The sequence below is a fragment of the Orbicella faveolata genome, unplaced genomic scaffold, assembly GCF_042242905.1.
Source record: "Orbicella faveolata isolate gen_17 unplaced genomic scaffold, um_ofav_v1 contig_24, whole genome shotgun sequence".
Lineage (NCBI taxonomy): Eukaryota > Metazoa > Cnidaria > Anthozoa > Scleractinia > Merulinidae > Orbicella > Orbicella faveolata.
Window position 1 is genome coordinate 32,104,164 of NW_028301552.1, and position 24,777 is coordinate 32,128,940.

General features: G+C 40.1%; 2 protein-coding genes across 4 annotated transcripts; one reads left to right on the plus strand and one right to left on the minus strand.

Moving 5' to 3' along the window:
• Positions 1–3,814: 3,814 nt before the first annotated feature.
• Positions 3,815–17,310, plus strand: LOC110046076 (uncharacterized). 3 transcript variants are annotated; one of them, XM_020751747.2, is made up of 3 exons: positions 3,815–4,026; positions 6,993–9,472; positions 13,403–17,310. In XM_020751747.2, exons 2-3 carry the CDS (start codon positions 6,997–6,999, stop codon positions 13,432–13,434), a joined length of 2,508 nt encoding a protein of 835 aa, XP_020607406.2. In that variant the 5' UTR covers positions 3,815–4,026; positions 6,993–6,996; the 3' UTR covers positions 13,435–17,310. The 3 variants fall into 3 exon arrangements, with proteins under 3 accessions (XP_020607406.2, XP_020607405.2, XP_020607404.2); XM_020751746.2 differs by lacking the exon at positions 13,403–17,310 and adding an exon at positions 5,758–5,818 and having other exon boundaries at positions 6,993–13,110; XM_020751745.2 differs by lacking the exon at positions 13,403–17,310 and having other exon boundaries at positions 6,993–13,110.
• On the minus strand, positions 17,119–24,743 carry LOC110046062 (BRISC and BRCA1-A complex member 2-like). The gene is made up of 11 exons (XM_020751731.2): positions 24,534–24,743; positions 24,226–24,311; positions 23,186–23,283; positions 21,767–21,955; positions 21,077–21,151; positions 20,207–20,307; positions 20,028–20,130; positions 19,520–19,590; positions 19,200–19,282; positions 18,308–18,458; positions 17,119–17,890 (listed from the first exon to the last, which is right to left on the minus strand). Exons 1-11 carry the CDS (start codon positions 24,653–24,655, stop codon positions 17,827–17,829), a joined length of 1,143 nt encoding a protein of 380 aa, XP_020607390.1. The 5' UTR covers positions 24,656–24,743; the 3' UTR covers positions 17,119–17,826.
• Between the last annotated feature and the right edge of the window lie 34 nt (positions 24,744–24,777).

Sequence of the window (24,777 nt, forward strand, 5' to 3'; positions counted from 1 at the left end):
GGGTGATGACGTGCGGGTGCCAGGCAGTCGGGTCTTGTAAAACAGTAGCGACATTTAGATAATACTGTTCTCTCTCTTTGCCCTAAGGTAAAAGAAGCATTTATTGAAAGTGAAGCTTTGGAGCCGACTGGCTCATAGCTTCCGGAGCCCATCCCGGTTTCTGTAACATGAAGCGGCTAGGAGGACGGGATGCTAGTCCATCGCAGGTCACTTCCCCGCAATTTGTTAGGTTTCCCCAACAATTCGCCGGTACCCATTTATACTCCTGGGTGGATAGAGGCACTGTGAGACTTACGTGTCTTGCCCAAGAACACAACACAATGTCCCTGGCCAGGGCTCGAACCCGGACCGCTCGATCCAGGGACGACCGCGCCTCCTAAACATTGTGCTAAAATAGCTTGAGTTTTCGTATAGCGTGATTTAAAAATCGTTTCCGGTACACGTACCCTGATAATGAAAGTGCACTACATTCCTTTCGGAGGAAAAAAATAGTGTCAGGTAGCTTGTGAAAAGGCTCAAAAACAACTTCTACATTTATTTTCTTCTTGGCATTTTAATCATCTACGTTCCCGTCAGGGACTACTACCACTTTTAATCTGGAATAATGAATTACTGCCAGAACATTGTAGTTTTCCAGTCTGTGTACGAATTTTATTGGCTTGATTTCCTTCTTTCACAGTAACGCTTGATTCTATTCCTTAAAAATGGCTCTAAAACTGCGAGATTCCTATAACGACAATGTTCGCGTTCAACTCCTGTCTTTGGTCATGAAATTTTAGCTACGCGTCAGTAAGTGTCAATCATTCAACAATACATGTCTAAAAATATTTCTTCTAATGTCTTATCATTGCTCATTGCTCAGTAGGCTCGGTTCTTTTCTTGACAGTGTGCCCTTGGTTTTCTCCATCAAAGCCAGTATTTCAGTTGTCAAAATGTTTTTAACTTACCCCTGTTTCGTCCGCTAGACAATTCTGGAAAGAATCTATGCAAGTTGCACCTTCCCGGGGGCGGATCCAGGATTTTTCTCAGGAGGGGACGCAGCACTAAGGAATGGCGTAACTGCACTGACTGAGGTAAACAAATTTTAAAAGCAAATGCGAAGAAGAAGTCTTCATCTCGGTGGGGGGGGGGGGTGCGCAACCCCTGCACCCTCCCCCAGATCCGCCCCTGCTTCGCATCCCCACTTGTTATCTCCCAGCCAATACTCTGTAAAGCATCAATGAAATCAGATCGATCTTGTATCGACTGCACTGCTTGCTTTCCCCACCCCTCACATATCCTCAGTTGGGGGTTTTAACACCTTCTGAGTGTATCAAACAGCACTTTCTTTGTTACAGTGCTGTTACGTTCACGAAATGAAGTAAGAATTGAATGAAAGAAAATTTTGAAGTGTGAATAACTTTTGCAGTTAAGGCTAACATCTTTTTAATCAGCTGCGACCAACTCCGGTTTTCGATAAAATGCCTCAGTGCATCTACAGTACTTTCAGGGCCGTAGCCTGCAGTGCAGGCTTCTTATTGGGGCGAGTTAGCGTTACAACCTTGCGAGCGCCTTTTTAGACCGCCATGTTAGACCGCCATGTTAGACGGTGGGGGATAGGGGAGGGGAAAAATGAGAAGACGCCTGCCCGAAAAGCCCGTTAAAATGCGAAACACCTCCTGATTAGTTGCGCTTCACTGCATTTCCGGAAATGAGCGGGTAACCAATCAAAATGAGGTTTTCTCGACACCGGAAGTCTCACAAGGGTACACACCACGAGAAGTTTGTGCCAAGCCGCAGGATGTCTTGCATTCTCACAGAGGTACGTGTTGCGCTAGCGACTTCAGACGTAGAGTATTTTAGAAATACCGGCAACTGATGAGATCCACATGGAGGATCGAAACCATGGTCTTGCCTGAACTAAGCCGAACAATGGCATATAAAACACGCAAAACAGTTAACGGGACTTGCGCGTAAACAGCTACACTTGAATCATGTGGTGCCAGAACAACCAAAGGAGGAATAAACCTATACATCAAGCAAGAGAAACATAAGCTCGATCAGATAGCTGCAAGAAACATAAGAATGTCTCTAGACAAACGTATAGCTTTCTCAAAGTAAAGCTACAGCGTCTCCGAAGGAAATCGTACGAGAACAAATATGATATCCGTGATAAGGATCTACCTACTGTGCTTGTAAACAGTTCTAGTCACAGCCGGACCCGGTGTCACAATATAGAATGCAAGTAAGCAACATGTTCACGGTAAATTTCATATTTTGTCCCTCGAAAGCAAATTCATGGAGACTTAAAAACATATCTTGTAATAGAAATGAGCCTAAACAATGCATAAACACATGGCAAATTACAGAGGTGTCAAACTCAACGATGTCGACATGCAGATAACAGCGCAAACCATGCAGACCTTTGACTTATAAAAATTTGCCATAGCACGATCTAAACTCCGCTCAACTCCGCTTAAAATTCCTCCTTATTACACAACATGAAGTGCCCTTCATGAACACGAGTGAAGCGACAACAAAGGTCGAGTGACCGAACAGAGAACGGCAAATGTGCAAATGTCACGAACCGTAGAAGTCGTGTAGGCTAGTCAACCCCATTTTACGTAAATATTAAGCTTTTCCCAAAGCCAGTGGGTAGCACTGCCAACAGATCTTTTCCGGATACCAGTGTGGAAATTGCATCTTTTTGCTCCGTTCGTAATTCGCGAGACATTCCAAGTTCACATAAACGCTTGAGAGATTCCTCGAGGGCGGAATAGAAACTAACAACATCACTTTCGACAGAGTTTGCCATGTTTCTTACCTGCACGAACGAAACGAAACTGACTGACAGACAATTGACAGGCAGGGTCAAGCCGCACCAATCAGAAACTCCGTTCGTGGGCGAACGGAGTTTCCTAAAAGAACAATGACCTCTGGCAGGCGAGATTTTCTTCGCTCCACCCCTCCCCTATCCTTCCTTTTGCCTATCATTCACCCCCTTGGTAAAACTTTCTTTCTCTCCCCAGTCTTCCACTGCATGAAAAATTCAAGATGGCGGCTAAACTTTTTACGATGTGAGCGCTCGCTCGAAAAAATCTCGCCTGCTCTGCAGGCTATCAGGGCCGTGGCCAGGATTATTCAAAGGGGGAGTCACACTGTGTCCAAGTGAGGGTACTCACCAGATTTGTCAAGGCGTTTTCAACACCTGTTGTAGGTTGTTTGCTTAAAAAGGCTTACAAAAGGGGGGCCACGGGCATCCCAGGACCCCCCTAGCTATACGTTCTTGACTTAGCTTGACTTTTATGTCTTTTATGAGATCACGTACCCTACTTTCTTTGAGTTTATTCTTGATATACCGTATACATCCAAAAGAAGGGTATCAAATAAAAGTCATCGAAATGAGAGCGGCTTCAATGCCATTCCTGCAGGATCTAGGACCCAGGAGTGTCCTGATTGTTAGAGAGCTTGAGAGGGAATTAAAAAAGAGACGGGCACGATAATATCACCGGTATGAGCGGTTGCTCATGCAAAAACTCTTTTGGCCATTTAATACACACTGTCATATCCTTCTTACAAATCAAAACCTAACTTATTGCACGCTCTAGTTGAAAATTATTCCGTATTTCAGTCCAGAAGCCTTTCTAGGGCCAATGTAAGGTTACAAAAGGGCAAAATCTACACCTAATACAGATTGAAATCTCAAACTCATAAAAGCATGAGTCGGCAATCAGTCTTCCTACTCGGCCAGGGCCGGGGAGGAGAGAGAAAGGCTATAACGAGTGGCTCTGGGGACGAGAATGCGTTTACCCATCGTGCTCCGTAAAAAGTGTTGCATGACAACCTGCTACAAAGTAGCGCATAGCCAACACAAACTCACCTAAGGAGCGTCGGTTAGTTACGCTTGACGGATGACATTGTCAGACGCTGTTGACGTACATGTAGTACCACAAGTCGATTACCTAGCTAAATTGGATTCAGTATTTTTCCAGAAGTGAGAAGCGGCAAGCAGATCCTTCGATATCACCAGAGAGCTTTTGAGTGCTTGTAAGTGAACTATTTGTGGGGCAATTGCAGAATACCCGGCCACTTCAGTTACATGTGTCGGTTTGCTTTGAAGAACGAGTTATATAACAATAGTTGCCATTCCCATTGAATGAGATGTTGTCGAACTTTAAGCCAGTTTAAGTCGTATGTATTTATGCCAAGTTAAAAATACGTTGCTGGCAGCGTTGCTTCGAATCTTTCCTACATAAGATGTGTACGCTGCAATCTTCTTGACGACGTAAAGCTGTAAAACGTCACCTCCGAGCGAAGGCGGAAAACCGAGGAAGCGATAACTTGCAAAATTAACATCGCTAAAAAGCGAACAGATAACAAGCAATACCCTGTAGAGGCAGGATAAAGCATTTTCATTAAGATCTCTCTCGTATCTCTACCTCCTAGAACCGACCGTAAATATTCCCACCCAAAGACTTGTATTTAAACTGATTTTAATTCGTGCTAAAATCGTCTTTAGCCTTAGGCAAATATTTTGTTTTTAATTATAATTAAATTAAACAATACAACAGCTGCATTCCAGACATTCATTCAGAGTTCATTGTCGTCTGATAACGATCAAAAACAATAAAATGAACCAGTTTATAGCGTACAATATATGATCAATAATTAAATAATGTGCATAGCCTTATACACTCTTCACTCTTTTTCTGTAAGAACCTTTTTTATAAGAACGTTGAGGCTGAGATTAACCAAAATTTAAAGAATGTATTAAGAACATTCCTCAGGCTAAGAGTCAGTTAAGAACGTTTTTATTTTGCTAATCTGTATATTAAATCAGTGGTGGATCCAGACCTTGAGCTAGTGGAGGGGAGGGGGGGGGGGCAAGGGGGGGGTTGTTTTTCTTGCCCTGCTGGCTTTTCTTCCTTCTGTGTTTTGTCTCTTGTTTTACCCAAAATAAGGGGGAGGCCCCCTGGGCCCCCACTAAATCTCCCACTGTAAATGACAAGCATAAAAAAAGGTGACAAAAAATGTAAATTAACCCAAATACTTTAGGGCATGGTTTGTATAACATTAGCAATGGTTTTCCTTTTGCATGACACACATCTCGGATTTTAATAATCAGCAGTTCTTATTTATAGCTCTTTCAAAATAATTTCGACACCATCAAAGTCATCAGGTGATACAAAGTCTAAAGTTAGTCTATTTCAATAAGCTTAAGAGATTTAAAGGACAAAGTTTATGTGCTTTCCTTTCTGGTCTGCTACATGAACAAAAAAAAGAGTTTTTCTTTTGTTATCTGAACTGGCATAGAGAGTCAGGATGTAGGGAAATCATTGGCTGCTTTGAATTTGCTTTATTACTCTATGAAAGGCTTTGAAAAAGTTGTGCCACATTGGGACATTCCACTTTTTATTCACACCCCGACCCCTCCTATGGAGTATAACCCATACCATAAGGCCTTTCAGAATACTTTTCAAAGCCTACAAAATTTCGAATCCCTCGGACACGAACCTCCTGGCAAAGTCAATTGAACATTTGGAAATCGAACTCAGTCAAACTCAATCCAACCCAAACCATCGATTGAGTTCGACTGAGTTCAGCAATCGAACAAAATCAAACACCAAGCTCTGTGTGAGTTTGATTTGTAAAATAGAACCCAATCAAACTCAATCCATTAGATTGTGTTCAACTGTGTTCAGCAACTAGCTGAACTCAATCAAACATATGGTAATCAAAATCATAATTTAGTTTGATTGGGTTCGATTGTCTTTGCAGGCAAACTTCAAAGATGTGGACAGCAAAAAAATTTGGTGTGTGAATTTCTCCCTCCACAAGGGTCAGTGCGGATGAAAAAAAGGAATCTCCCATTGTCAATCAATGAAATACTAAACTAAAGCCAGTAATGTAGTAATTTGGTGAAATATTTGTTAGTATGTTAACACTGTGCACATTTTGATTTGATTCATCCACAAAGTAGCAAGTTTGTTTAGGTACACAAGGCATTAGGTGATTTGTGAAGTGTGGTGGCTGCTTTGACTCAATTGAAAACTGTTATAACTTATATATTGATTTCTACAACGTAAGCAACTTATTGACCAATTATCTCCCTTCTTCCTTCTCATTGCTGGGTTTTTGAGCAATATTCCTGATAAAGGGTTGAATATATATATGGGATATTGACCAAGCGTGAGGTCAAGATGGCTGGATATTGGCCAAGTTCTTTTTTTGCCCGCTCGGGTAGCTAATCACAGTGCAGGATTTGGTTTATCTTGCCCACTCATGGAGCTGGCCATATAATAAATTTAAATAGTCAAGCAACCGTCCCTTGTCGTCTTTAAAAGAAACATTGTTAAGACTGACCTAGCAGGGCTTCAAATAATTTCCTGGGTGGCGCTGGTCAAATTGTCCAATCAAACCTATTTTTGCTCGGACATATCCCATTTTTGGCCGGACAAACATCAGTTACATTTTATCACTATAAAAGTGCCCCTCCCCCCTTCACATGATGTTTAAATATGAAACAAGTAAATTTTCAAAGCATTTATTGTACATGAGCATCGATCTCAATGCAGGAAAAGTAGAATGCATGGTATAGCAAAATCAGTTTCACATTTGTGCGAACATTTGCAATGATAGCTGGAAATTTTATGACAATTACAAATCATTTATTAAAAGTTCGTGGTCTGGTAGTTAAGTATCTGCCTTTTTTCTCTCCTTTTTCACAAACACCAATAATATTGAAACTTTAACTTCAAGTATTCTTAGTAACTATCTAGTAGCTAGTGTATGTCTTTTTAACAATTTTTGGTATGTAAAGTATTCGGTAAGCATATTTTTTTTTATTAACTGTGTAGTGGCTGCTGTAATTTTTTAGTTATGTCTATAAGTGTCCCCAGTTACACTGCAGGTCTATGACACGCTAGATGCATTTGACACGCAAATTGAAGTTACTTACTTTACATAGCCTAGACACTTCTGGTTTTAAATTTTCTCTTCTATTTGTTTTCCAGGACAATGGGTATCTATCAATTTCTTGGCCAATTTTGCTTGATGCTGATTACTCTTGGAAGTTTTTCCGCAGCTGCCAACCAATCATCTTTCCAGGTTCAATGTGACTTTGGTGATTCCTATTACTTGACAGAAACTACAGTTAAAGTGAATGGCTCTTTGACTTCACAGTTTAGCAATGCCCGGAACTGTCATGTTAGACATCACAGTGATTCAGCCATCGTTCGTGTGTCTGTGGGAGGATTCAATGCTTCAAGCAACTTAAGTACTCTGTACTCCATGGTTCTTGAAAACCTTAGAATTCAGTTTGTGGGTGTAGCGCAGTCTCGTGACCTGCAAAATATGCAAAAGTACACATTTCACGCTTGTCCTAGTATTGATTCTGGAAAAACAACTGAGCATGACGTAGATTTCCTATTCTTTGGTGCACCTGCCAATGACTTGTTTGCAGTAGAAGTTGAGTTGGATAACTCTGTTTTACCTTCTGGTGAAACAGCAGAATTTTCTGTTCGAGCTGATGGCTTGGCTAGGGTCAGGGCATTCGACATTCAAGAGGAACAGCTCTTCAGCTTACTTCAAATTACAGTGTCTTCGGAAGAATCTGAAATGGAATGTCTCCTGGTGGTATCACAAAGTTGTTCTGCAGAACAAAGCCAAGGACTCTCTGAGAACAATGCTGGTGCAGAAAATCAGACTATTCAGCTTACTTTCTCAAGGTCAGGCAGGATCACATTGTCACAGTATTCTAGACCCAAAATTACAACAGGGCGGTGGTACATTGGATTACGTAGCAAAAAAGTTGACAAAGAAAGTGCCTTTGAGAAGACTGTGAAAGTTACCATAACACAAGGGTATAAGTATGACACCATTGGTAAAGCTCTTCCAGCTGGTTACATGTGCCTTATTGCTATATTTGGTGGTATTGCAATCAGTGCTTTTGCTCATTTCTTCCTGAATTCCGACTTTGATGAGTGTTCAGTTCCCTTTCACTTGGAGAACTCAGATGAAATGCCGAGGGCCAGAGCACCAAGTAAAGGAATTGCGGACTTTGTTCCAAAGCCAATACCTCGAAAGACATTCCCCACAAAAAGATGGCTGGAAGTCATCGGTATATCATGGTTTTGCAAAGGTTTAAAGACCTACCCTTACTTAACTGGAGTACTGGCCATAAGTTTCATGGTTGGTTCAGCCCAGTTTGTAATTGCACGCTGGTCCAGCATGATACAAGGAGGCAATCGTGACCTGTGCTACTACAATGAACTTTGTTACAGACCAATTGCCGTTGCTGACATGCCTTCCAACTTCATGCTGAGCAATGTTCCTTATGTTATTCATGGTATTTTCCTTGCTCTGTCATTCTCCTTCAGGGAAGCAATTGCACTTGAGGTAAACGGATCACAAAGAAAGTATGTTCTCTCTGCAGACCATAAACGGTTCAGGCCATATGATTACTCAGTGGCTTATGCCCTTGCCTGGGCATTGGTCTTTGAAGGCCTGTTTTCAGCCATGTACCATCTGTGTCCTTCCCGTCTCACATTCCAGTTTGACTCTGCCTTTATGTTCATCATCTCGGGGTTAGTTGTGGTTGCACTTTTCAACTGCCGAGTAAATAGCGAGGCTCTCATGGATGCAGAGGAAAAGGAACAAAAAGATCCCAGTAAAACAACTGTTCAGGCCCCAAAGTATTTCTTATTCTTTGTGGCGCCACTGCTGGTGTTTAACTATGTGGGTTCTGTGCGGGATACTGATGGTCTAACACATTTCTTTGAAGTGGCCTACTGGATTGCCCTGGTTATTTGGTTGATTGCTTTGTACATCTGGACTTTCCAGAAGATTGGGGTTCCTTGCAGGTGGAAAAATTTTGGTACTAATGAAGATTGCTGGTCACTAGAGGCTGTAGTGAAGTGGACCTGGATTATCGTATTTCCTCTTTGCCTGCTCATCATAGGTTTCAAACAGAAAAATGACTGGTCACAGTTTTTCCTGTTTTCTTGTGTGGCTGCCGTAGCACTGACCATTCTTGGTTTGATGAGTTTTGACGTAGCATTGTCTTTCAAGAGGCACAGAAGTGGGAATGGACATTGTTGTGGTGGGATAAAACAACTTTGCAACCCAAGGTTAGTCTGGGCAGCCTTTTGGAGAAACTGGCATCGTGTGCTGTTTATGATTGCCACCTTCATCTTCTGGGTGTTTGCCATGTACTTCTTCAAGATAAAATCCACCACTCGCAAGGTTGCAGCACCAAGCTTTTCCCGTACTTTGAATGCAGAATGTGTCTTGTGGGACTTCTTTGACTACCACGACATCTGGCATATGCTGTCTTCATTTGCACTTTTGATGAGTGCATACCTGTTGATATATGTGACCCGCAAGGTAGAGATCTACTCCTGGGTGGAGAGGATGTACTGGAAAAGTAGAGATGCAGCTAATGGAGCTGGTGGGGGAAGCACAGAGAAGATAATGATGCAGATAGATGATGCAGGTAAGGAAGACAGTTATGAAATAGTGGAAGAGAGGACAATGGATAAATCAAAACTGAGAGACAAATATGACAATGAGTATGCTAGTGTCTCCTATGTATAAGCTAATTACCTCTCAGTTATGGATATTGCAAGTTAAGTGATAATTTAATATTAATTTATATTTATTGCTGTATGAATGTGTGTTATGTGTGCCCTTATGACCGACAAGGTACATATATGACTTGATCATTTAGGTATGAAGTCTAAAGTTTACTAATTAATTCTCTCTCCAAATGACAATTTTCAGCTTTGAAAATGATTCAATCAAAAATGAAAATGTTAATTGCGTTTTATTTGGCTTCATTTCCTCACTAGTTGAGTCAAAACCAGAAGCCCTCTTCATGACAAAGTTTCTCTCTCCAAATGGCAATTTCTGTTTTCAAAATGACTAAATGAAAAATAACTAAATTAAATAATTTTGTAGTAAATGGCCACCTAAAACTGTTAGTATTATACTTCCAGTTCAATTTTCCTGGCCCACTGACATTGTCATTACTTTACTTACACCATACTACTGCTGATTTCCGATGAAATTAACCTGACAAGTACTGGACTACAGCTTGATTATAATCACTGTCATCAGTCAACATGGCCAGCCTTGTTTTCTTTTGAAAACTTAAGGATAAATTCAAAGCAGAATGGTTGGCTTATAAAGCTGTCTTGCCCGTTTGTGAGAAAATGACTTTTTTTCCTATACAACTGAATTAAGTTTAACTTCTCTAGTTAGACCGCTCTTTAATTAAGTACGGAAAATAATACATGCTTGCATTGGTTTTAAATTTCTATACTTGGTAATTAGTGTAAAAAAAATGCAGGCCACTTTCTCAACCAATGCAAAGTTCAACCAAAACTAATCGTGACTTGCTTACTTGGGTTTTCCCATATTTTATGCCACCCTGGGAAGTTGGACTCTCATCTGAAAAGGTCAGGGATGCTTGTTGGAAAATTTGAATCAAACCCCTAAAGGAGACCAATATGGGTGTGGTTTGAGCTTTTTTGACTCCTAAAAGTTACCACCAGGAGTCCATAATCCCATGGGCTCCTGATACCACTTATAATGGAATAGGCTTGAGTACCCAGAAAGGAGCCTGTGCTAGTAGACCAGACTCAAGAGACTGGTGTAAATCGAGTGGAAAACAAAAATGAGAGCGTTTTTCAAATGTTACCCTTTTGAATGCACCCTAAAAAGTACTTTGACACAGCTAAAAATAGTGGCCTTAAGGGAGATGAAAATCCTTGCTTTACACCCCTAAGTGAGATGACAAGCATCCCCAACCTATAGGAGTCCCCCCCAGGCGTGGCACCTACAAGTACAATGTATTTTCTTTGAGTTTTGATTGGTCCATTTTGATTGCTTTTGTCCTTCTGTCAGATTGATTGTTTAAGTTTAAGCCACGCCATTTTGAGTGCATCATGTATAATGATTTATGTTCTGCTAAGAAAAGTAAACTAACTGACTTTCTGTGCCTTGCCTCCCCCCCCCCCCCCATCAGCTACTGCTGACCCTGTCACACTTTAACTACTACAGATATCATTTCTAATAACTTTCGTTGATTAAGATTGTCATTGTATAAAGCTAGATACTCCTTAACAGCCAGCCAACAAATTTTAACTTGTTGGCGTGGATTTTTCTACGATTTTTAGAGTAATAAATCTATTAATTTTTATATATCTAAGTAACACTAAGAACTGATGTAGCCCAGTTTAATAAGCCCTTGTACTGTTATTTCTTTCTATTATCAACTTTTGATATTGTTCAGGAAGCAAATTATGTTGATACTGCTGAAAAGAGCACCATACAGTCGTCGTTTCTTCTAAAATCATGAATCATGGCCGCTTGGGGGGCACAAGGCTGTGTTATACGGACGTTTGTAAAATTTTCTGACTTTAAAATTATTTCGCAAGTTTGCCAAAACGGGCTCTCAAACTTGGCCGTTTTATTAATTTTGAGGGTCTCTTTCCGGCCGTGGCAATAGGTTTTCGCTACTTAACAGCTGAAAAAAGCCTGTTGAAGGTTCTATTCTGTCAGAACTAGTGCTTTCTTATCATTTATTCTGATCATCGCACACTGTATATTACAGATAATTTGCTGTGTTTAATAAACACCGGCTTGTGTGAAACTTCTTCTCGTGTCTTACGTAAGGTTTAGTGCAAGGAAAGTCGCGTTTTGCAACAATCAAAAACTGAATATTAAGATTGGTTTGTTTGCTTACCCTGTAATCAGTGGGTTCTGCTTCTTTTCCCGGCGAGAGTGCAGAAACGTTAGCTCACTTGTGAGAAAGCTCGTTGTTTTCAATTATCTTGGTGAGAGCTTGTTAATTCACTACAAGCTTGTAATGTGTCTCTTCCTCGAAGGCTTAGTAACAGGGAGCGGCGTTTCATGTTCTCCGTACACTGTTCCTTCCCATTGCCACTTATGTGGAGACTTCTTTGTTTACCTTACCTTTACATGTTGTTAGCGAGCCTATTTTGCAGATCTCCATAAAAGCAGAGGAAGTTTTTTTTGTTTTGTTCATTTTGTTTGTGTGAAATGCGACAACCCAGCTTGTTCAGCCTGAAAGCAATTTTTGCGGCAGCCGCGTCGTTTTTTCCTGCGCTCTGGTTGAATACGGGTCACTTGGACACCGACAAACAGCAGAAATGGTTCCTGGAAGCCCACTGTTTTCCAGACAGCAGAAATCCTACCTGACCATTGTTTTCCTCTGGAATTCATTAGGTTATCACCAAATTTGCCGTAGGAGAGGAAACAAAATATTTCTTCTCCCAGTTTTATTTTTCACACGCGTATAGAGAGCTCTATAGTTTATGCTTCTGTCACGCCATTCTTGGGAAGTCAGAAATTATTTAATGTCAATTAACAGCATGTCACGCTTTCTTCAGGCGACCAGGTCAGCAAATCGATTTAAACTTGATTTTTTTTAATCTGTTGATCTGACAGCTTCAAATGTTGCTCAGTTGTGACCATCCGTGATCCGCTTTTTGTTCTTCTTTGTGTTTTGTTTTGATTTGTTATGTTGTTGTTGTTTTTTGTTTTGTTTTTTTTTTCTTTGCACTTTCCTTGTTGTAAGGCCAGGGTTTTTCTTCGTTTACGGCAATGACGATACTGATTATGATAAACTTTGTTGTATAATTGTATGAATAACATGCTATTAAAATATAGGCTACAGTTGAACCTGACGTAAGCGGCCACCCGAAATGTCAAGCCTGGGTGGCTGTTTACGGGAGGTGGTCTTCTGAGTCAAAATTTTGCCTCATTATACAGTTGAACCTCCCGTAGGCGACCACCCAAAATGTCAAGCCTAGGTGGCTGTTGACGGGAGGTGGTCGCCTACGAGAGTTCAAACTATATTGGGTCAAAATTTTGCTCCATTGGAATATGGTGACTCAGGAAGAGACTTATCCCATGTGCCTATGCCGATACGACGTTTTATTCATGTGAAAAGTCAATTTCGAGAAAAAAAAAAAACCGGTTCTTCCCATTGAGAAATTTCCGTCTCTTGCACTACCCAGGAAAATGATAATGTTACAACACATTATCCTATTTCCTCTCTATTATCTGTCAAGTAGTTGCTTACGGGAGGTTAAAAACAAAAGAAAATTTCAAACTTTTAGCTCGAAAAGTGGTCGCGGTCGCTTACAAGAGGTTCAAAATATAGTGATTTGACTGGGAAACTTTCGGCATTTTGTAAAACAGTTCACTTACGAGAGGTGGTCGCAACCGGAGGTTTGCTGTCTGAAGATTAAACGTAAGATAAAGACCAAATGTATAAACATAGTCACTCACATTAGTGTAACTTGGCGTAACTTTGAAATTAAGATCGGCTAATTACTTAATATGGTTTATAATCTACTGTAACTACTTAAGCTGTGCTTTTTTTTCTGATTGACAGATGCTCCGCGCAGAACGTCCGTTGAAACTTAAAGTCAAGAAGTGCATACATGGAAAGTCTCCATATGAAAAGGGAAAGAATTCCGGGGGGGGGGCTCCCTTTTAAAAATGACGGATTTGCTCGTCGTACCTTTTAGGAATTAAAAACGCGGTTTTGGTACCTCTTGAAGTTTTAAGCCTTAAAAGGACCATAGTGGGAGGTTTTTTTTGCAGTACCTTTTAGGGTATTGAGCCGTAAAAATATGACAGGAGATAATGCATTATGTAAGAATTGGTACCTCTTAGGGGAGAAAAAAATTTCAAGCCACGCCCACAAAACAGGATCTTGATACCTCTTAGGGTTCTTTGTAAAATTTCCGACGAGCACCCCCGTCCTTTTCATATGGGAGTCCCCCCCCCCCCCGGGGAAAGAATCAGTTCTATAGATATTTAATTAATTATACGTCGCTGGGAACGTAACGATAGCAACTCTGTCCAGGTACATGAGCGTGTCATAGTTCTCAATAGTTCTCAATAGTTCGTTTCAATTTCATTAGTACACATAATTTATATAAGCAAGACTTTTAATAGCCCATATTCACGATAGCCGCCATGATGGTTTTCGTATTATAATGCAAATTAGCCACGTTGTCCGCCAGGGGGCAAACATTGAAATGGTTCCCATTTTTCTGAAAATCGGCTCGCCTAAATGGTCAAGTACCTGCACCAAAATCACATTTGGGAACCAAGTTATGGAATAATGATTTTATTATTAATTTAAGTATGAAAAAGTTCCTTGATAACTTGACTTATTAACTACGCGAGCCGTTTTCTTTTTATAAAATCGCCGAAATTCTGTAAAACTTGGAGTCTTTTCACCCCAATACTGAAACCAATGCATGGATATGAAACAAATTATTAGACATGATAAGGAACCAGCTGAAATTTGCCGATTTTAGCTTGTTTGCCCCCTCAGAAATCACGTGCCTGATTTGCATTATAATGTAAAAATAAACATGGCTGTTATCGTGAATAAGGCCTATTTGCATTACTTCTTGTTTTCTGATTTAGTTGTATTGATAGGTACAGTTGAATTCCAGTGAGGATTCGAGTTATCGCGAGATGGTAACCGAACGACTCAAAATTAGGCATAAAACAGGGTCACTCCATTTCCATTAGGTTTATTACTGCCGGAAAGAATAATGATACTGAAGCGATACTTCGCCGACAAAACTAATCATACCAGATCTAAGAGAACAAAACAAAACACAACTAAGTAGAAAAAGTAGTGGGGTATTACTGTACCAACGTCTGTTGGTAATTTCGGACACTTTGCTGCGAACCTATTTCTCTAGTGACTCTGGCAGGGTTTTGACCATTAGTATTGAATTAGAATAGTTATTTTAATCAAGTCAAATTACAAGCCTGATAGACTTAAATCAAATGTGACTATAATGTAAGCATATTACAGGTAATAACGAATGTTTAAATAGTGTTTTGCTATCATCTCCGTTAAAATTTTGGGCTTTAGTCTTGAATTATAAATGTCCAAACAAATGTGTTTTTTACTGTTTGTGTGGCTTTATTTGTGATTTTCTTGAATTTGAATTTTCTTCGGTGAAATCTTCCAAAATTTTTACAACACATCGCTTCCAGCGGGATACGAATTTTAAGCACAAAAATAGTTGGGTTTGTAAAGGCAGTTTTTTCAATTTTTTCAAATTTATGCATTTTACCGCTGCAAAAATCTGGTCTTATAGATGTCCCTGAAAAACGAGCTCCGACTGAAGTAAAATATTTACTACCAATCTGCCAAATTTTACGGAATTTCACCGAAGGAAACGCAAGAAAATTCACAGTCAGTTTTGCTTTTTGTGCTCATGTTGACGTCAGAAAATGTACAAAAACACTGACGTTTTCCTTCGAGCGCGCGCAAATTACTTGAGCTTTCGTCCTCAGCGCGCGTGCGATCGTAAAACTATAGGGAGCCACCTTAAGTGTGATTCCAACCGAGATTGGCATTTTAATTAAGATTATACAAGTGTGATAGACATTTTAAGTAAGTGTGATTACAAGCGTGATAGGTATTTTAATCAAGTTTGATTTCAAACGTGATAGACATTTTAAAATGCGAGTACAGTATACGCATATACAAATGATAGACATTTTAATTAAGTGTGACCATAAGATTATACAAGCGTAATAGGCATTTTAAGTAAGTGTGATTACAAACATGATTGGCATTTTAATCAAATGTGACTACAACAGAAGCACAGAGCGATTTTCAAATGAGTGTCGAAAGTAAACAGGCAATTACTTTGATAAAATTTTGAGAAACAACACACCGTTTTTTAAAAACATGATTCAACAGAATCTTCCGTCATCTTCAGTTTAAATTACAAAGTACAGAGTTGAATATATGGTGTTCGCAAAATGCTAATTGACTATAAGAACAAAAGAAACATGACATTGTAAAACATGTATTACAAAGAAAGTTTTAAATTAACATGATAAAGTTGATGATTTAGTGTAGGTTTTTTCCCATTGAATATGAATAGCTTCTTTTATCTTAAGCTGGAAGGTGGTGGAAGCGTGATCTAGCCAAACATTATTGTAACAGCATTGATATTAAGTTAGTTTTCTCATCCTTTAAAATCGGCAACATGTTTGGTGTGAAAGATCCTATCCCTCGTGGGATCCGTGTGGGTGTGGTATACAAGTTTTTGTGTGTGGGCTGTAAAAAACCACCCCGTATTTTTCCACGCGCGTACGTGAGCACATGTTCAGTGACAGGACCTCTCACATTTTCAAACACTTACATAATTCTCAGCAATGCCGCTCTTCATGCTCCAATGACTGTTTCAGTATCCTTGATCACGCTTCCACCACCTTCCAGTAAGTAACTGGTTTGGTTTTGGTTTTACGACACTCAGTTGAAATCCGCTCTATACAAGCGTGATAGACATTTTAATTAAGTGTGATTTCAAGGGTGATAGGTATTCAAGTCAATCGTTATTACAAACGTGATAGGTATTTTTTTAACAAGTTAGGATTAACTAATTACTAGCTGGTGGCAAGTTTGACAATGTAGCGCGGTTTTAACATTTGTTTAATTTAAGGGCTCGCTGTTGTGTGTGTTTTGAAAAAGAGATGTTTCGTTTGCCAACGCGCCTTCCTCGTCCCCACGCCACACTCCACCGTGAGACGCGGTGCGCTTGGAGTTGACGGTTTTCCCGCCATTTAATGAGATGAGGCGCCTCGCACCTCTCAGAAGGCATAACAGGATTGGTTGAGAAAACGATAGAAATAACAGAAACAATGAACCGATAGAGGTGCATGAAACAGGAAAACAATGAAATGCCACAATTTGAAGAGATGCGTGGCCTCTGAACGATATCCACAAGGCAGTTAACGCGCGGCTAAACCCAGACCACGTGCAGCGCCAAATCTAACCTCGTAACTGACGCCTCTCGTTGCGTGCTCCGCTAGAAAAAATGATGGAAAAAATTTTTCGGGCAGATAGCAAGCGTTGAAAGATTCTAGGCTTATAGCGTGTAAACTGGCTCCGGTTAGAAGGGCAGAGAAGAAACTGGCTAAGAGTGAAGTGGTCGAGAGAGGAATGGGGTGGAGGATGGGACAGCTTCTCTCCTTTACTCCCGCTCTCTTTTCGCCTCATCCTTGGCTAGAGAGCCTGTTCACAGGCTACAAGGCTAACTAATCATAAACCATTTTCACGCCTTTGAAGAAGCTTAAAAAGATGTCGAGTCTTTATTTCTTAATAACGGTATAAAGTGAATCCAGAGACATTTCACCTTCTGTTGACTACAGCTGAAAAGCATGTTTCTTCAAGGGCGTGCACATTTATCTCTATAGTTGTCATTTAAGTGTAATAAAAGTTCTTCAGCCTTTTTACTTAAAAACAAAGCAAAATGTATCTTCTTAAGATTTCCTCGCTTCCCACGCGGGTAGTCCCCTCCGCTAGTCTGAACTTCAGCCGTCTCTTCCCTTTACCCCGAGGGTGTCCCGCGCCCCCCGCGGGGTAAAGGGAAGAGACGGCTGAAATTCAGACTACTCCTCCGCGGACGTTTTTTGAGATGTCACGCAACGCTCCCCCTTAAGTAAGGGGAAAGTGTTGCGTGACATCCCAAAAGGCCGACCGCACGCGCGCGGACCGCGATTGGTCAGAAAGGAAAAGGGATTGGGTTGATGCAATAGACTCCAAAAACAGCTATAGCCCTAAGCACATGATTGAAAACTACGTAGCTAATTCGAGAGCAAGCCTCTGTCCTCGAACGCCATTAACACTATATTCTATAAGTTCATCTTGGAACTGCACATAAAAGATTCCTTTGGAAAAGTCAAGCAATATTCCGACACGAGAATTTTCCATTTCCTTGTGCATGTTGTTGCTTGTACCAAAGACGATGGTGACAGCTGAAAATTGCTTCAGAATTTGGCGTTATTCAACGAGGCCTCCTTGAAAGCTGGTATCTTTTCCATCAAGAATAACCTGCAAAAAAAGAAATACAATTTGGAGGTGACAATGGCTTCCCACAGTTTTATCACTCGTAAAACTATTTTTTTCTTATTTTGAACAACTTTAGTTTCAGTACACAAAGCACCCTTTTTCACCCCTCCCCCTTACAATGTTACTTCTCGGCCTAAAGAAGCGTAATTTCTCATTTTCGCGCTCCCACGATTCTAACAGAGGCGGCGGCATAGCGCGAGTACATCAAAAGTTCTCGCTCTTGGAATCTTAACACTCGCTCTCTGAATCTTCACATTCCACCGGTAGTGTGCAGAGTAACAGACTGTGATAGCAAAGCATTTTGCCCAAGAAAACAACGAGCAAACAAGAGCAAGGCCCTGCCAGTGGGCATCAGGTACAATTCACCAATCAGAAACAAAACGATAACGGAGGGAATACCTCGCTCTCTCAGCCATCTCATCCCCAGACCACCGCGGACTGTACGGGTAGTCGGCCTCAAGTTTCTCGTATGGTTGGTTGTTTTTCTCGTGGTAAATCGACTGAAGGTAAAAGAATGGGGCTTCATGAGGAAAATTCTTGTCCAGTTCAACTGAAAAATTAAACCAAAAACAATGTTGATTTGTGTTTGCTGTTGAATGTTAATTTTCACCTCTACTTTGGTTTTTGCATTGTTACCCTTTAGGGACTGGTTTTAAAACTCATACCACTTTCTCTTGTAATAATTACAAGTAGAAGTAAAACCAAAACTAATCGTGACTTACATATGTTTTCCTGGTCTGCACGAATTTATTTCGAGTTTTGATTAGTCACTGAATTGTCTGAATTAAAATTCAAGTTGGTTCCAGTTTTCCAACACTCCATTCCAATCAGGATTAAAATCAAAAGCTTTCCTGCACTAAGCATCTATTACACTTTTCCCGCGCTTGGCACCGATTACACCTTTTTCTGCGCTTAGCACCGATTACAGGTTTCCCGCGCTTGGCACCGATTTCACGTTTTCCCGCGATAACCAATTGCATATTTTCCCGCGCTTGGCACCGATTACACGTTTTCCCCCGCTTGGCAGGCACCAATTATATGTTTTCCCACGCTTGGCACCGATGACACGTTTTCCCACGCTTGACAGGTACCAATTACACCTTTTCCCGCGCTTGGCACCAACTACACGTTTTCCCACGTTTGGCACCGATTACACGTTTACCCGCGCTTGGCACCGATTACACGTTAGTTGCATGCTGTCGCTTCCAGTTTGTTTCATTTCGTTATTTCGCTAGTACTAAGTTTGGTTTTCATGGTTTACATGTGCACTTACGACAACAGCCACACTTACTATGAACAATACAGAAAAACCCTTGAACTTGGAATAGCAAGGAGAGCTTCATGAATCCTTCAGAATCGTACTCTAAAATAGAACTGCACAAAGAAAAGCAAGTATTAAACTTATAAAGAGGTGTGAGGGAAAGAATAGTTAACTGGAAGATGGAAACTGAACTAATTAACAATTAAAATTTTATACAGCAGTTGTAAACATTGTGTATTCTGTAAAGAGCATAATTATATTGTTTATGAGAAAGTATCCTATCCTGTAAAAGAAAGGGACAACCAACAGTAATGGGAGTGAGTATTTCAACTTGCACATAAAAGTCTTACCTTCCAAATGCACTCAGAAAAGCTGCTATGTATTCTCTTCTTTTCTGAAACATTTGGCAAACTTGCTCAACCTACAAACCAAATTAATATAAAGCATTTTCAGAGAGAAGTAAAATAACTGGCTGGGCCTTAACTCAGCAGTTTGAACTTTCTATAGCTGCATGGAATGCTGTATTCAACCACAAGTGACCCCCCCCCCCCCCCCGCCCTTCTGCAGTTTGGTAAGTTTCTGCATCATTACATGTAATATTTGCCAAGTGTTGCCTTTACTGTGATATGTAGAACTGAAAAGATCTTCCAGTGACTAAAACGACCAATATTTGTCCAACACTGAAGATGTGATGAACCCTAGCTGGGACCATCCTTGACACGTCATTCATTTACATTCCGTGGGTCAAGTGGGTAAGGTGAGACTGATAGTAACTGCTAGACGCACCTTTGCTACACTGCCACCTTATCTCATCCTCAACCTTGTTTGTTAAGTGTTACAAACCTCAAATAAACCAACCTTTTGTGCAAAAAGTTCTTGAATAAGAGGGAGGTACTCCAACAGACACCCATTCACCCCTCCCCAGTGGGGAATGCGAAGATTACTAGCTCCACCAAATGCCCTGCAAGGTAAACAAAATTTGAACAGATGATCCCTTGATCTCGACAAAGTTGAGCAACAACAATAAAAACACTCACCTTTCTACTCTTGGTGATAAAAGAAGCGTTGGCTTGACATTTTCTCCATTTAATGATGCATAAGTTACAAACAAACATGCCATATCCTCTCCAGGACAATCCTTACAACAAAACAACAAATGATGTTAACAATGATAATTACCAATACCAAAGATTGCTTCAGCACAGAGGGCCTTCACAAAAACTTAAAGGACATTTGAACTTAAAACAATCTTGCCCACTATCAATGTGCCTTGTTTTGTTGCAGCCATTTTAAATGTTTTAAACACTGAAACAGTTTTTGTAAGGTTTCAGAGCTGAAAAATCTTTAGTAACCACTCAGAGCTCTAAGACAATGGCCTGCATGTGCCATTAATAATAATTAACTTGCACATAATTATTATTTTTGTCACACAGTTTTCTTTGATGTGCTTCTCCACCCCGTTACATAAAAATTGGATGACAAAAGAGGCTCTGTTTTCAGAGTGGTTTGTCCAAGAAAGTATTATAATTTTCCAGTTTCTGAGACTATAGTTTGTTATACAGTGAAACCCCAATTTTTCAAGCATCCAAGTGAAATGAAAATTGGTTTGAAAAACCAGATAGTTCAAGAAATCGGGGGTAAAATTACAGTGTTTGACTGAGGAGAGGGAAATGACTTTTGGTTCAAGTTATCGGGAAGTTTAAAAAAATGAGGGTTCAAGAAATCAGGATTCCACTGACGTTTATGGTTTTCATCCAAACAGCTCTTGGTGACAGTTTAACAGCATTCCACTTTCACAGCTCATAGTCTGGACTTCACCATAGTGGGGCTTGGCAGTTCATGGCAAAAAGGAAAATTTGCACACAAATGTCCCTAATAGATACGTATAATGTAGAAATTTTTCTTACCTTTATTATATAAGGTGGCACCTCACTGAGGTCAACTGGAAGCTTGATCATGAAATTCACAATAGTGTCTGTATTCTGAGACAAAACCAAAGTGACATGCTTACTAAAAAGGTGTTCAGTAACACTTTTCAGTTTTGATAAATGCATTTGTTTAAACTGTATGTTAGATGGTTCAACAGGGTGGAACATCTCCCGGTGACCCTTGGTTAAAGGTTACAGACTGTCCCAGCACAAGAATGTTATTTCTGTGGCATGAAATTACTAGGATTATAACATAGCAAAGTTGCAGAGTCTAATTAAGTGTACATACACATAAGCACACATTCACCCTCATGGCATGTGCAAAGTCAATTTTACTTTGCGAGGGAAATTTATTTTCATTGGCGATGCTAATGATATTGTTGAGTTACAGTAAACTTGGCAAGTTTGGAGATAACTCAAGAGGCTAGAGTTGCTCTTAGCTGTGTAATTGTGACACTTTCTTTTGTTCTCTCCAAACTTCCTGTGTGCATCATAACTCACTGACGCATGCTAAAGCGCCTCTGCACCAGACTCCTCCCAGCCGGATCATATCACTCGCCAAATCACCCTTCGCCATTTGCATGTATAACTCAGAGGAGCTTGCTTGCAAGTTAGGGCATCCCAGGGACTGGGCTTGCAGGTGGTTTGACCAAATGATCCTACTCTTACCTGTTGACCCCTGATAACATGTACTTCAAATTCAGGGTAATTATTATCAGCTGCAAGTGTGGTATATTCAAAGTGAATCCTTGGTATTTGTTCCACTTGCTTTCTCTGGTGCTCTTTGTACTGGCTGACCAATTCATTGATCAGAATCACCAGGCTCTGTGGATCACTAGCATCCCAATTCTCAAGAGACTGAGGACAAATGGAAACAAATGTGTTCAGAAATAATGTGCCTGTTGGTAATGCATGGCTCAAAAAAAGTGCAGTCCAGATCGTCCAGGACAAGTAGATTTTCCTTGTGGGCAAGTAATGTTTCGTTCTCACTTACCCTATGGGTAAGGGATCAGGCAAGTCGTCTGCCAACTAAATCACTAAAAGAACAATCTAAAACTGATAAGCAAAATTTAAGTGCTACTTGTCCAAGGGCAAGCTGGAATTCAAGTTTTTCAAACCCTGTAACAGTAATAAGACTGAGTAGGGTACACTTTGGAGAGTACAGGTGGGTAGTTTCAAATCAGATGACCAATTTTGAAATTGCGAGCAAAATTACTTTCTGAAAAGAACAGTCCTCTTCTCAATCCAGTAACTATACATCAAATCAATATCAAATTTTGAGATAAAAAAAAGGGTTTAGGAACCTTATTCAAGCACAAAAGTCAGTAGCATTTTCCACATCATTTACAAGCAGTAACGAAATGTTAAGAACAACACTATTAAAGTAGACATTATGGGTGAGTGGTGTACGTGTCCAATTACAGGTATGCCTATAAGTTACAAAATTTAGTGAGGAAGCCACATCAGCCTTAGCTGGTTTTCATGTGGGTTCTCTATCCAGGTTGAAGTGGAATTTGGAGTGTTGGTTTTTGTGGAGGGAGAAAAAAATGGTAATCCCGGAGAAAAACCCTCGGAGCAAGACAAGAACCAACTCAACCAAATCAACCCACATATGGCAACAGGCTGGATTCAAACCCATGGCACAGTGGGGGGAGGTTAGCGCTCTCACCACTGCGCCATCTCCGCTCCTGGTTACCAGTTACGTGACACCAGTAACATGACAAACAGGTGTGCAGGGAACTCATTTTTTATAGATACAGTACAACAAAACTCACAAGTGTGACTGACTTTTTAGCTAACAGTTCAGTATTGACTGGCCTGTCACCAATATAACTGGCCTTATGAAGAGCAAATCAGCACCAATTTATTGGAAATTAAATTTAGCCCAATAAACTAGCCAAATATTGTGAGGAATACATCACCCAAAGACATTTAATAAAATACAGATGTGGCAGGTGCATGCCCTTCCTTAGCTTCTGTCTTGTTGTAAGAACTGCTAACAGATCATGCCAACATTTACCAATCTAAACAAAATATGAAAATACACTATTAACAATATTGTGGCAAACATTTTATACAGAGGAGTACCTTGACTTCAGTAATATTAGGAACAAAATCCTGATCATGTAATCCAAAAATAAAATCTGGTGGAAAGTCTGGTTGTGCTTGGTTAAAGATCACCTCCCCTGTTATAAAAGAAAAAATGTCATTAAAAAACCTTAAACAGCTAAAATAAATAAATAAATAAATAAATAAATAAACAAATAAATTACAATATGAAGAGTTAGTTACATGTAGTTCTCCCTACACTAGGAGGCACCTAAAGTGTCTATACAGCCAACAGGGTTTTTGTAGTTTTGGTATCTCTATAGTGTGTAGAAAGGTATTCTACGAAAAAAATTGGATTCCAACATTTTAACGCCCTAAAATCTAGTTTTAAAGTTCCCGCTTCAGCCATGCCCAATCTAGTTGACCATGAGTCAGTGCAAAAAAAAGAGTCTGGGTTTCTGAATGGGTTGTGACGTTAAGTCAGGAATTGCCAAATCCTGCTAGTTCAGGTCACTGTTGTTTCAGAAGTGGTGAGGAGTTTTCGTCGACAAAAAACAAAAAAACTGAAGTTGGTGAAACAATGCAGTTTTCAGGCAAGCAAATTAAAAACATGAAGCTTTGAGATGTTCCTGAAGTGATGTCATTCATCACCAATCTTTCATTACATGGTCAACTTCATTGGGCATGGCCAAAGCAGGAAATTTAAAGCTTGATTTCATGGCAAAAAAAGCCTTGGAATTCATTTTTTCTGGTTTGAACCACAAAAACCCTGTGGGCCGTATGGACACTTTAAAGACAATATTTAGAGAGGAAGTGACATCAGCTATTGAAAGTCGGTTTTCATGCAGGTCACTCTTTCCAGGTCTTTGTGGCTTCATACACATGGCACTGAGTAACAGGTGTATTGGAGTGATATACAGGAGTCTTAAGGTCTGAAATTCACTACATGATCCCTGATTTTATCAAATAAACACATACAATACAAATCACTTAATAATATATAAAATATATATGATAGTGTAATTCATTACTCATGCAGTTAAAGTTACACAAAACAGAAGATATGAATGTCCACTTACATTTTAAAGATCTACCAGCATATGGTATCAACACCTTGAATCGATCGCAAGATCTTACGTTACCTCGAGTGTAGTTAAAGGACAAGCTGTCAAACAAATGTTCAACAAGAAACTGTTATGACAAAACTTTCGGTTGAAACTCAGGAAGTCTCGCAAGTTGAACGAAATTATGCTTAAATGTTTATATTAATACTGGTTGAACGAATCCTGATTTAAAAGTGCTCTTTTGAAAGAATGCTTCTTCGAAACACATTGTCGATGTTAAATGTGTGAGCTAATGTCTACTCTGTGACCAAGGACTGGCCTACCTTGTTTTCGGTTCGATGATTTTCGGTAATTCGCCACAGACACCCATGCCACCATTATTAAGCACGGCCTCTACAAATTTTGCAACGTCTGGGTGAAAACGTTGCAGCACATCAGCCGCCATAACTGCGTGAAAACAAGCAAAACTCAAAGCATTTTCGCGCTCCTACATTTCCGCCATTGTTTGGAAATTCAACCGGGCGTGGTAGACTGGGAACAAGTTTGCGGTATCACTTACATGATATT

What these genes read in the sequence shown, in the direction of transcription:
- LOC110046076 (XM_020751746.2), top strand. Translation starts at nt 6,997, where the DNA reads ATGGGTATCTATCAATTTCTTGGCCAATTTTGCTTGATGCTGATTACT.
- LOC110046062 (XM_020751731.2), bottom strand. Translation starts at nt 24,655, where the DNA reads ATGGCGGCTGATGTGCTGCAACGTTTTCACCCAGACGTTGCAAAATTT. An exon ending in TGCTGGTAGATCTTTAAAAT is followed by an intron (nt 23,284 to 24,225) that starts GTAAGTGGACAT and finishes CTTTTATAACAG; the next exon opens with GGGAGGTGATCTTTAACCAA. An exon ending in GAGATGGCTGAGAGAGCGAG is followed by an intron (nt 17,891 to 18,307) that starts GTATTCCCTCCG and finishes CTTTTTTTGCAG; the next exon opens with GTTATTCTTGATGGAAAAGA.